Here is a 13,317-nt window from a genome sequence, read left to right on the forward strand (position 1 = left end):
TGGCCAGGGTGTGGCTTTGATGGGATCTGGAACTGTGGAGAGACATTTTCTGGGGTCAGGAGAGAGAGGGATCTCCACTGGGAACAGCTGAAGCAGTATTCTATATGCCCCCTCTTTTTTTCCCTCCCCTTTCCTTTAGTGTGTGAGGCAGTTGCGTCTCTTCTCCCTTCCCCACCTCCTGCCTTCTTCATGTTGCAGGTTATTGGGGATCACGTGCACCTGGGCCTCCAGGGCATGTTCTGCCCAATGCTGCTGCCATTGGACATTGGAGGTGGTGCTAGGGCTGGATGACTGGTTCTCATTGGTGGAGGACAAGGAAGGGTTGGTATACGCCTCTACCCCGATATAACGCTGTCCTCGGGAGCCAAAAAATCTTACCGTATTATTGGTGAAACCATGTTATCTTGAACTTGCTTTGATCTGCCAGAGCGCACAGCCCCGCTCCCCTGTCCCCCTGAGCACTGCTTTATTGTGTTCTGTCCGAATTCATGTTATATCGGGGTAGAGGTGTAGTTGACTGCCAAGGAAAGGTAACCATGGTGGATTCCCTCTTGCAGACTCACTATTCCCACCTTTAATCTAGCTGCTGGATTCTGGTGGGTACTAAAACCTAGGTTGATTACGAGTTTTGGGTCCTGAAAGGGATTTTTCCCATAGGGCAAACTACTGTGAGAGTTTTCATCTTCCACTTGGCGTCCTGCAGGGGGTTTAAATTACATATTTGGCAGATTCCCGTGCAGTTGGTGGGTTAGCAGGGGTGCTGTTGAGGTCCCTGTAATCCAGTGGACTTGAGCACCGCACTGCATGTTGAGGGAGTTTGCCAGAAACCAGGAATGAGCAACAGGAAATGGGTCACTTGATGACTACCTGTTCCGTTCATTCTCTCTGGGGCACCTGACACTAGCCACTGTCGAAAGACAGGATACTGGGCTGGATGGACCTTTGATCTGGCCCAGTATGGCCGCTCTTATGTTCTTATATCTCGTGCAGCCTATGGCTCCCTTCAGTTTAGCTTTGCTACCTCAGACATGGAGATGGAAAACAGGTTGAGACTCTGCTCTAAATCAAGGTCCCTCGGCAGGCCCAAAGTTGTAGAGGGGGCATGGCCTTCACACTTGACACTTGCCCTCAGGTTTATAGTAGATTGGGGCCATTGGTGACCATTGAGAACCACACTGGAATAAGCCTACTGAGTGTTCTGGGATGGTTACCCCAGTTAGTTAAGTTTTAAATAAAGTTGTAGCCTGTGCATTTAACTATGCTGTGGTGCCTGTGTCTCATGTTTCCTGTGTCTGTTTCATTTCCATCAAAATGTTGAAACTAAACACTTTGACATTTCTGAATTGAAACTTTGGGAATTACTGTGATGTGGAAAACTTTCAGTTCACGGGGATTGGACGTGCTGAATTTCCTCATCTCTAAGAAATATGGTCACCTTTTAAAAATTGTATCAAGAATGGAATTACCCTTTGAACAAATGTCTTCAGACAACCACTACATCCAGATGCTGTCAATTGCTGAAAATTTGGGAACTCCAATCACTTGGGCTTGGTAATTAAAAAAAAATTGTTATGCAAGAACACAAGTGCTTATATATGAAAAGTGAATATTTTGGTGACTTAATGGAAATAAATAGCTTTTGAATAAACCTTCTGCAGCATTTTGGGACCAGCAGAAGATAGGAAGTCTATTATGCAGTTCCTTGTGGGCAATGCTATTAAGAATTTAACACATTATAAAACCAGAAAAATGGGGTAATGTGTCTTTCTCTTATGATTCATTGCTAGTACTGCATCTGCTGTACATAACTTAAATAAACACTAGAGGTGGTCACATTTTCACATCCATATAAATAAATGGATACAATCCCAACTGTTTTGTTTTTCAGAAATGGCAAATCTTTAATAAGCATCTTGCAAGAATTAACAGCTTTCTTTAAGGAAGAACCTGGTGGTTCTACTATTTTGATGAGCGGTGCATCCCTGATATGCTAAGATTCCAGAAGAATGTGCAAAGCCTAAAGTCACAGAATTTTTTTTTCTGTTTTAAAATGTATGGGAATTTGTGAGCGAATATAGAATGTAGTTACATCTTCCCTACCCAACAGCTAGGTAGCAAGAGAATCTTGTTTGTTTTTCAGGCAGATCTAGAAGCCAGTGCTCTCTAAATTAGAGACATACGTTCATGACACAACTTGTAGTGAAAATTCATAATTTTATTAAATGATAACTTCACTTAAAGCCAAAAATCTTTTGTTTTCCTCCAAAAAATATTTGTAATAGAGAGAATCTTTCCATATGAAAATTGCTGTTTTTAAGTTACCTTTTATTAGTAATAGTACAGTATCACCCTGAAGAGCTGTCAGTCTGAGGCCCCAATCCTACAGACACACATATTGTGTCTTTATGCATGTGAGTAGTCCCATTGGCTTCAGTGGGCTTATTAGTGTGAGTAAAGCTAAGCATATACGTAAAGGTTTGCAGGAGTGGGGCTGAAGTTAAGACAGGATGCAAGAAGTTTATGCAACACACACGTGAAGGGAGTGCCTCAGTATTGCCTAAAGTTTTATACGTGGAAGTAAGTTGTTCACTAACTAGATGTATGTCTTTGGTTCTTCTAGAATATAGTGTGGTGTGGGTTAAGGATTTCCCACACAGACCTACTTGCTCTCCCCCTAGGGTCTGGACAGGCTGTAAAGGGCTAATTCTGTATCAAGATAGTCTGTTAAATCCTGTAAACATATCAGTGACTTTTACCTTTTGTTTCTTCCTCCAGATCTGCTTCCCAAGCATTCTTAAAACCTACCATATTGTTTTGGAGGGATGGTGGGGATTTAATCAATCTTGGTGGCAGATTTCTAGTCCCAAACAGACCTCTGCTTTCTTGGGTCATATAACCTCTCATATATGACTTTGCTATAGCAGAACTCAAATAGATAACTGGAATTTTTAAATCAACTTTGGGTTGAGCCTGCAAACATGTATAGTTTCAACTAATATTTTTTTTTCAGACAAGTCTATGTAATTCTCTGTGAAACTGCATTATTTTCATTGTAATTATTTCCTCAGAATAAATTATTCCATAACTATAATTCGCTTGTATATCATTGTATCTTTAAGAGAAGACTGTGTCTATTTTGAGCCGAGTAGTAGATTTTTGCTATATTTCTAATATTAATCAGTTTACTGTTAATAAAATCTTCTGGAATTACAGCGATACCATGAAATACACACATTGGAATAACCATTTTGTCTGCTTTATTTTAGATCAGTGCACTATTACTCGGACATACCTTTTCCTTCATAAGTTTTGGTTCTTTAGTGCTGCCTATTACTTTGGGAACTGGGCATTCATTGCAGTAAGTAATCTGACATAGAAATAATTACAAATCAAGTTGAATGCTTTAACATAAATTGTAACTCTCAGGTATTTGCATCACCACTGTGACATTTAACTTTAAATGCATCGCTTTCATATTCTTAAGTGAGATAGAGTAATATATATTACACTCATTTAAATTCACAGGTCTTTTTAATCGGATTAATTGTGTCATGTTGCAAAGGGAAGAAATCAGTCATTGAAGGAGAAGTGGATGAAGATGATTCAGACATAAGTGATGATGAACCATGTGTCTATTATGGTTGACAGCCTTTTGTCCTAAAGGTTAAAAAAAAATGTGATTTAAAATTGTCTGAAAGTCATGTTTATGTGGAATTTTAATCCAAATGTTAAGCTTGCGGTAAAAATAAATTTAGAGAGAGAGTGGGAATGTTAATTTAAAAGGGGGTGGAAAACTGAATATTTTTTGTTTCCTGAAGAATACATCACTGTATCGTAGCAGAGCTATTATTGAATTGGGTTGAAATAATATATATAAAATGTACTGTTTTTATGATGGAACGCTTATGTGACATGTTTTCTAATGTACAATTTGATATTGTGAGTGCAGTTGATAATATTTCAGAGTTAATGTTGCCCTTCTGTTACTAGCTTTTGGTTTCTTAAATTTCTTTCATGTCTGACTTGTATGACTTTTACAGCGAGGTTGAATTTATAGGGAATTACATTTAAAAATCATACTGAAACAGCTGGTAAACAAACATTGCTTGAAAGACTCAGCTAAAGTTCCTTCACTTTCCAGAAGTGTGGCAATTTATGTATAATTAATTTTTGCAATAATAATTTCACTGCCGTTACTGTGATATGCATATAAAGTTATAGTCCATGAGATAGTGTTTAGATTTACAGGAATATCTTTAAATGTGCTAAAACTACATACCATGAGCTCCAGAGTTCATTCCCAATATGCTAGAAATAAACAAGTTGTGTAAACTTCCACTGTTTCTGACGCTTAGCCACGACCATATTTCCATTTACTAGATTACTGAATTTTCTGGCAACCAGGATATAGCCTTTGCTCTGTTACTCTGATATGTGAAAGTTAAAAATATTATTCCGTATTAACCATACTACACAGCATCTTGGCAGTGTTTCTTCAAAATGTTATAAGATCTAAAACTGTTGTGATTAAACTCTTTACTGAGTAGTATTAACCACATGGATTAATTAAAACATGAGGTTAATTATGATGTTTCTATTTTTTCAGAATATATTAATACAAATTCTCTGGATTAAGGCTATTTTTCCTATCTGAAATATAGTCAGTATAATCATTGTCATTTAAAATAAGTCATTAAAAATGAAATACAAACATAATTGTAACAGTGTAAACATTAAAAAGTTTAATTCTACGAAACTAGATGTTTTCTTTGTATACTTTTTTTGTAAAATAAATTTACAATCTTACCTATACCTTCTTCTTGAGTTATTCTTTGTAAACCAAAATTCATTTGTGCTATCAAGTATCCTTTAAATATTGACTTTCCATGGGTTATTACCATTCTTTCTTTAAAAGTGCAGACTTGCAATATTTTTAGGAATTGGCAAGAGAGAAAATGCATGAACTATAACAATACAGTAAAAGCTGTGTTATCCAGCATTTTACCACCAGGAAAGCTCTATAAACCAGCATTTCTGAACTTCATAGAAAGTCAAGTTTATAATCCGGTTGGTGCGGGGCTGGTAGGCTCCCTCCCTGGTGCTGCGTGGCTCCCTGGAGGCAGTGACATCTCCCTGCTGCTCCTAAGTGAAGGAACAGACCATGAGGAGTTCGGAGTGCAGGGGCGGGAACAGCCTCTGGGAGGGAGTTTGGGTTCGAGAGGGGGCTCAAGGCAGAGGGTTGGGGCTCGCGAGGGTGCTTGGTGTGCGGGATCTGAGTGGCACCCACTCCAGGCAGCTCCCTGCAAGTGGCGACATGCTCTTGCTGCTCCTAGGCAGAGGCATGGCTAGGTGGTTCTGTGCAGTGCCCCCTGCTCCAAACACTGGCTCTGCAGTTCCCATTGGCTGCTGTTCCCAAGTCCCCTCCCACACTCAAGCTCCCTCCCAGAGCCCGCCCCTCCCCCCCACAGTCCAACCCTGATCCCCCCCGATACCAGTCAGCTCTGTGTTCTTGGGGAACCAGGGCGCAGTATCCAGCCTGTCTGACTAATAAAAGATACCCCCCACCAGCCTCTGCTTAAACCAAAACCTATCAGAAAAAAGACTTGCAGAGAGCAATGAAGGATGGTGTCACTGTGACAAGAGTGACAAGATTAAGACATCTCCATTAGCATACAAAATGGAGAGCAGAGTCAACTCCCCTAGCCTCATCTGCATGAGAGATGGGACAGGGAGACATCTCAATTTGCATACAGAATGGAGAACACAGAACTGCACTGAACTCTGGGACCAGAAAAAACAGGGAAGTACTGCATCATGGGAATCTCTGCTCCTGATGCTAATGAACCATGCCTACACACACACAGCTCAGCAATTATCAGACCAATTCTAGTAATGAGTCCTTGATTGATATCCAAAATACTGAAAGCAGCCTAGTTGCATTGTGAGCTCCCTGGAAGAAAACACCACCCATAGCTAAGAGTGATCAGCTCCTATTGTCTAGCCTGAGGGTATGGCTACACTTGAAATTTCAGAGCGCGCTTTGAAGTGAGAGTGAGGTCGGAGCGCCAGCGCTGGGAGGGAGCTCTCCCAGCGCTGCATGTAAACCACATCCCTTACGGGTGTAGCTTGCAGCGCTGGGAGCCGCACTCCCAGCGCTGCAGCACTGATTACACTGAGGCTTTACAGTGCTGTATCTTGCAGCGCTCAGGGGGGTGTTTTTTCATACCTCTGAGCGCGAAAGTTGCAGCGCTGTAAAGTGCCAGTGTAGCCATGGCCTAAAGAAAACCCTTGAGCTTACCTATAAACAAGTATAGTGTTCTCCCTTGAACCAATGTATTTTCTCTACAAAAATCCCTACTCACCCTCTAGTCAGGGTTCTGATGCTCAGATCCAAACTATGCATCAGTTCCACTGGGACTCCATCTTCTCCTGACTGATTGTGTTGTGGATTGTGCCTGTCTCCTGCCCTCAGAACCCTGAACTACCACCATCACCTGGGAACCCTGACCAGTTCAACCTTCAGAGATCAGTGAGATCTCTCTCTCTCTCTCTCTCTCTCTCTCTCTTTTTTCCTTTCTACCTTAGGTATTAACCTTTAATAATGTGTTATGTTGGGTTAGCCCTCCTTGTGTAGTTATCACTATTATTCAATAAATAACTTTTATAGTTAAGTTGGTTGCTTCTCTCTCTCTTTCTTTTGTGTTTTTAGCTTCCCCCATTCACTCTACAGCAACACGTCTTTTACCTAAGCTAAAGCTGCTTGCAGCGCCCAAAATACTGTGAAGTTTGCTCATCCAATAGGTTACTGCCAGTACAATTGTGATGTGAGAGTGGAGATAGGGACATGCTGAATCTGGGATACATAAGGGTAACAGCTTGAAAGCGCTGCTTGACCCAGTCTGTGGAGCCCAGGGGCATATAAGGAGAGGCAGCTTGAAAGTGCTGCTTCCTCCAGCCCAGTGAGTCCACGGACGTATAAGGAGTCAGCTTTACAGTGCTGATTGACCTGGTCTGCTCAGACTTGCTCTGTTAGAGAGAGAGAGAGTGGGTGTTCGTTCATCCAGTTCTGGGGCTGGAGGAACCCAGCCCTAGGGAACCTAGGTCCTGCAGGATAGCTCCATTGGGAGGGGACTTGCAGAAGGGAGAAATAGAGCTCCATATAAAAACACAAGTGAAACAAGCAGTACATTAACAGAATTACAGAACACTCCAGCCCCCATCCCAGAAGAGTAACCCAAATAAATGAGCATACTCCAAAGTAACGGGCAAATCTGGTAACAAATTGTGTGGAGAATGCAGGCAGCACGTGACCCTAATCATGTGGTAATTGTTGAGTAGTTGCTGTGGAGTAGGGAAACTGAGGCACAGACTTAGTAAGTTTTGAGTAAGATAAACTGTGCCTAGAAATATAGTTCAGGTAATCTTTGTAAGATTAATAATTGTTACCTAATTACCTTGAAATTTACAAAAGTAATTTATTAACTTGCCCTTTCTAGTTCTCACAGTATTTTAGAAGCAGTCAGTCTCCTCTTTTATTACCCCAGAAATATGCTACATATTTGTTACTGCAGTACTTCATCACACCAGGCCTTCATAAGAACTTTTGAATTTTAGTCGGTCAGCTGTGCCATTTCCAAACAAAAATCTTAGTTCAGAGACTGTTTAGATGGAGACTTTATTAACCTTTAAGACAATGTTAGTAGAATTCTTTAAAAAGGAACAAACCAAGAAATAAAATACCATAAATTCTGGGAAATTTTAATTGAAGTTCAAGTACCAATCCTCTCTAAGCCTATATCTCCATCCATGCTCCACCCACTAGGCTGAAGATGTACTGGGACTGTGTTAGGGCACATTTTGGTCAGACCCTTAGGATCAAGCCTAGTACTTGAAAGGATTTACAGCTCTGTTGGCAAATCTGCTCATCTCATTGCTGATGGCAAACTTACCTGCTGTCAGTGAAACATCGAAAGAAGCAAAATTAACTTGTTCGGATGTACTGTTTTACAGTGGGGTCTATGGGTTAAGTTGCATTAGATGATAGATTATTAAACTTACCTTGGAAGCATTAACAAAATGGGTAGCACTGTCCATACCTACCTATGAGAAAATCTGCAAAGAGGAGGAGGAATGTGGGATGGAACTACTCCATTCCAGTTCTGACCATCCCTCCCTCCTAATAACCATAAGGCACAAATCTCTACAGATCCTCCCTAAAAGGAGGAATAAGACATAACTTTTATTTTAAACATTATATCTTAACTGTGGCAGTGAATTAGGATACTCAAAATTGCAGACCCTAATTATGAATAAGGCTATGGTTTAGTCATGGGTATTTTTTAGTAAAAGTCATGGACAGGTCATAGGCGATAAACAAAAAGTCATAGCCCCTGCCCTGTCCATAACTTGTACTATATAAATACCTGTGACTGAAACTTAGGTGCTTGGAGGGGGCTCCTGCAGCTGCTGCTCCGGGGTGTGGGGCAGCTTGGGGGCATTGAGAAAGCTGGGAGATTGTACAGAGCACCGTCAGTGTAAAGAAAATGCAGGGCTGCATGTTGTGGGATGTACTCTTTTCCGTTTTTACCATAGTCCTGCATGAAATCTGTAGGAGTGGGATTTTATAATTGTACTATGAGAAGTAATGTATGATTTGATTTCATCCTGCCAGTCACCCTTTTTGAATAGCAGAAAGGAATGACAGACCAGAACAATCCTTATCACTGATTATGGTCACCCTTTTGTTTTAGGATAAGTTATGTCTACTATGGTTTCCTATATGTATTACAAGTTAGGCATTCTAGTTAAATATACATTTCTTTGCTTTAAGGTTTAGAAAGTAAGAGTTTGTCTGCACTACAAAATTAGGTCGAATTTATAGAAGTTGATTTTTAGAAATCGATTTTATACAGTTGATTGTGTCCCCACTTAAGACCATTAAGACCATTAACACTGCGGAATGCATCCACAGTACCGAGGCTAGCGTCGACTTCTGGAGCGTTGCACTGTGGGTAGCTATCCCACAGTTCCCGCGGTTTCCGCCACCCACTGGAATTCTGGGTTGAGATCCCAATGCCTGATGGGTCAAAAACATTGTCACGTGTTGTTCTGGGTGCATGTCGTCAGCCCCTCTCCCACCTCCCCGTGAAAGCAATGGCAAACAATCATTTCTCGCCTTTTTTCCTAGGTTACCCATGCAAATGCCATACCATGGCAAGCATGGAGCCCGCTCAGCTCATGGTCACCATATGTCTCCTGGGTGCTGGCAGACGTACTGCATTGCTACACAGCAGCAGCTCATTGCCTTTTGGCAGCAGATGGAACATTACGATTGGTAGCCGTCATTGTCTCCTGGGTGCTTTTTTAGCCGACCTTGGTGAAGTCAGTCGGGGCGCGTAGGCAGACATGAGTGCTCCTGGCAGACCTCAGTGAGGTCTGTCAGGGACGCCTGGACATAAATGGGAGTGACTCCAGGTCATTCTCTTTTTAAGTTTAGTCTCCTGGAGATTCAGTTCTGCCTGCAGTTGTACTGCACCATCTTCTGGCGAGCAGCCAGGAGATGACGATGGCTAGCAATCAAACTGTACCATCTTCTGGTGAGCAGCCAGGAGACGACGATGGCTAGCAGTCATACTGCACCATCTGCTGCCAGCCTAAGATGTATAAGAGAGATGGAGTGGATCAAAACAAGAAATAGATAAATGTCTATTAGGGATGGTCTAGACAATATTTGGTCCTGCCATGAGGGCAGGGGACTGGACTCGATGACTTCTCGAGGTCCCTTCCAGTCCTGGAGTCTGAGTCTATAAGAAAGAGACCAGATTTGTTTTGTATTCATTTGCTCACCTCTCCCTCCCTCTGTGAAATCAATGGCTGACAGTCATTTTGGTGAGGTCTGTCAGGGGCACCTTGAAAAGTTTAATGGAGATTCAGTCCTGTCTTAAATAGTGGGGAGAGGGATGGCTCAGTGGTTTGAGCATTGGTCTGCTAAACTCAGGGTTTTGAGTTCAACCCTTGAGGGGGCCATTCTGTGTGACAGTTGTGTGTGTTTCTCCTTGATGCAAACCCACCCCCTTTGTTAATTTTAATTCCCTGTAAGCCATGTCATCAGTCAATCTTCCCTCAGCACTGCTGCAGTTACCTGTTATAGCCTGTCCTTCATGCCCTTGGAAATTTTTTCAAATGTTTGGGCATTTTGTCTTTTGGAACAGAGTTCTGATAGCACGGATTCGTCTCCCCATACAGTGATCAGATCCCGTACCTCCCTTTTGGTCTATGCTGGAGCTCTTTTGTGATTCCGGGACTCCATCATGATCACCTCTGCTGATGAGATCTGCACTCATCTGCAGATTGCCATGCTGGCCAAACAGGAAATGAGATTCAAATGTTTGTGGGCCTTTTCCTGTCTACTTGGCCAGTGCCTCTGAGTTGAGAGCGCTGTCTGTGCGGTCACAATGGAGCACTCGGGGATAGCTTCCAGAGGCCAATATCATCAAATTGCGACCACACTACCCCAAATTCGACCCGGCAAGATCGATTTCAGCACTAATCCCTTCATTGGGGGAGGAGTACAAAAATCAATTTTAAGAGCCCTTTAAGTCGAAAAAACAGCTTCGTCGTGTGGACAGGTGCAGGATTAAATCGATGTAATGCCGCTAAATTCGACCTGAACTTGTTGTGTAGACCAGGGCTAAGAGACAGGATCTTGCATTGTGTCTATGTTAAGGAGATTGGAGGAATGTTGAGGGCCTGAAGCCTCAATGTGAATTTAGCAAGGCTTGATTTACAGTGTATTCTGCTGAATATAAAATACTGCTGTCTGTATACATTGGAAGGTTTCTGTAAGAGGTTGTTTGTGTGAATGAGGAATGCACGCATCAGGAAAAGATAAGGTGTGAAGGCCATCACAAATGTCCAGATGGTCAAGAAAAAGTGAGAGACTTGGAAACACCAGGAGACAATCAAAAAACATCCATTGTATCCTGTGCTAAACATGTTAGCAGCATTGACAACCTCAGAGGTGAGGCAGGCAGCCCCAAAGGCGAGACAACAAATAGGAGATAACGATGGGAAGCCCGACAATAACCATCAAATGGAAACAGCAGAACACCCCAAGATTAACACCACTTAAGGACAGGATGACATTGCAAAATACATGGATTCAAATGGGAATTTACAGCTATAAAGCTGGGGTGTTTTGCCGTGAAACTCTGGGTTCAGTCCTGCAAAGCATCGGAGCATCAGATTGCAACCGACAAGAGCCCAGCTCCTAACTCGTGCTCAATCTAACTGGCCATTAGAGTGACGTGAGCAACAACAGACTGGTAACTATAAACATCAACCGGCAGGATTGTGTGTGTGTGTGTGTGTGTGACTGAAAAGCATATGCTAACTGTTGTATTTTCAATAAATGCAGCGTATTTGCCTTTTCCCTCTGAAAAGATCCTGTGTGCTTTGTATGAGCATAACAAATCAACTAATCTAGCAATGCCAGTGCAAGTGATCATTTTCATATTTCTTCATATGGAACATCCTTAGTCCAGGCAGTAGTCTGGAAAAATATTGGCCTGTCATTATTTGCACTGGTAAGTTACAAAACGTGTTTCCTAATATTTTGTGTATAGCTTCTCAGAGATAAAAATATATTTTTATTTAACATCTTTATTCTGAATATTTACTAAAGAACAAGGAGTACAGTTAAAGATGCCAAAGACTGCTGCTTATAATAACTCTTGCTTTTCATTCATTGAAGTTATTCAAAAAAGTAAAGCAATTTAGGGCAATTTTTGCCTTCCATCTGCTCAAATGTTCTTTCCTATTCTTACAGCTGTTCCTGTCTGTCATGTATGTTGTACTACTTTGTTCAATAACTACAGATAGATAAAAGTGATCTGATGGGTTAAGTGTCCAACACGATTCTAAATTTGTTAAAGGAGCATTCTTGATGCCACAAATCTTGATATACTTTTAAAGTCATATATGGGAAATATTTTTACCAGATACTAAATGGGATTTTTTAAAATCTTCTACTCTGTTGCTAAGAGACTAAGAAAAGACATGGCTGCTATTTTTGTTAATGTATGTGACCGTTTTTAAATGTTTTTGTTTACAAATATGGTTTGCATTGCTAAAGTTTTCTGCCTGAGCTGGGGATATGTCTGTTTTTATAATGGGACAATTCTACAGCCTCCTTCTGCGCACACACTTTCTGACATGGAGTCCACATACATGTTTGTCATGCTTTTGTTTATACACTTGCAATATAGCACAGTTGTCATCCAAAGCCATTGTTAATCACAATCATCTATGTCTCAGGGAGACTTTCACAAGCTCTTATGTGTAATATCTCCATCTATATTAGCAGTTGAACCCCTGTATGTATATCATATATGATAACATAATTGTTTTGTTCAGCATCTTCATTAATAAGAAGCATTATGGATTATGGATTGCACCTTCAGCAAGTTCACGGATGACACTAAGCTGGGGGGAAAGGTAGATACCTAGGTTCCAGAGTAACCTAGACAAATTGGAGGATTGGGCCAAAAGAAATCTGATGAGATTCAGCAAGGACAAGTGCACAGTCCTGCACCTAAGATGGAAGAATCCCATGAAGTGCTACAGGCTGGGGACTGACAGGCTAAGCGGCAGCTCTGCAGAAAAGGATCTGGGGATTACAATGGGCAAGAAGCTGAAGATGAGTCAGCAGTGTGCCCTTGTTGCCAAGAAGGCTAATTGCATATTGGGCTGCATTAGTAGGAGCATTGCCAGCAGATATTCTCCTCTATTCAGCACTGGTGAGGCCACATCTGGAGTACAGCATCCAGTTTCGCGCCCCCCACTACAGAAAGGATGTGGACAAATTGGAGAGAGTCCAGCAGAGGGCAATGAAAATCATTAGGGGGCTGGGGCACATGACTTAGGAGGAAAGGCTGAAGGAACTGGGCTTATTTAGTCTGCAGAAGAGAAGAGTGAGGGGGGATTTGATAGCAGCCTTCAACTACCTGAAAGAGGCGGGGGGGTTTCCAAAGAGGATGGAGCGAGGCTGTTCTCAGTGGTGGCAGATGACAGAACAAGGAGCAATGGTCTCCAGTTGAAGTGAGGGAGGTCTGGGTTGGATATTAGGAAAAACTATTTCACTAGGAGGGTGGTGAAGCACTGGAATGGGTTACCTAGGGAGGGGGTGGAATCTGCATCCTTAGAAAGCAACAAAGAGTCCTGTGGCACCTTGTAGACTAACAGAAGTATTGGAGCATGAGCTTTCGTGGGTGAATACCCACTTTGTCAGATGCATGCGTCAGACCCACGTGTCTGAAA

General features: G+C 41.9%; 1 protein-coding gene across 4 annotated transcripts in view; it reads left to right on the forward strand.

The window, feature by feature from the left end:
- Positions 1-4,812, forward strand: part of LMBRD1 (LMBR1 domain containing 1) — a 223,914-nt gene extending 219,102 nt beyond the window's left edge. For all 4 annotated transcript variants that reach the window (XM_050950789.1, XM_050950792.1, XM_050950791.1 and 1 more), the window contains 2 exons: positions 3,267-3,358; positions 3,526-4,812. In XM_050950789.1, coding sequence (XP_050806746.1) covers positions 3,267-3,358; positions 3,526-3,645 — 212 coding nt within the window. In that variant the 3' untranslated portion in view covers positions 3,646-4,812. The remainder of the gene's footprint in view (positions 1-3,266; positions 3,359-3,525) is intronic.
- The last annotated feature ends 8,505 nt before the right edge of the window (positions 4,813-13,317 follow it).

This window comes from Gopherus flavomarginatus, chromosome 4, assembly GCF_025201925.1.
Source record: "Gopherus flavomarginatus isolate rGopFla2 chromosome 4, rGopFla2.mat.asm, whole genome shotgun sequence".
NCBI classification, from domain to species: Eukaryota; Metazoa; Chordata; order Testudines; family Testudinidae; genus Gopherus; species Gopherus flavomarginatus.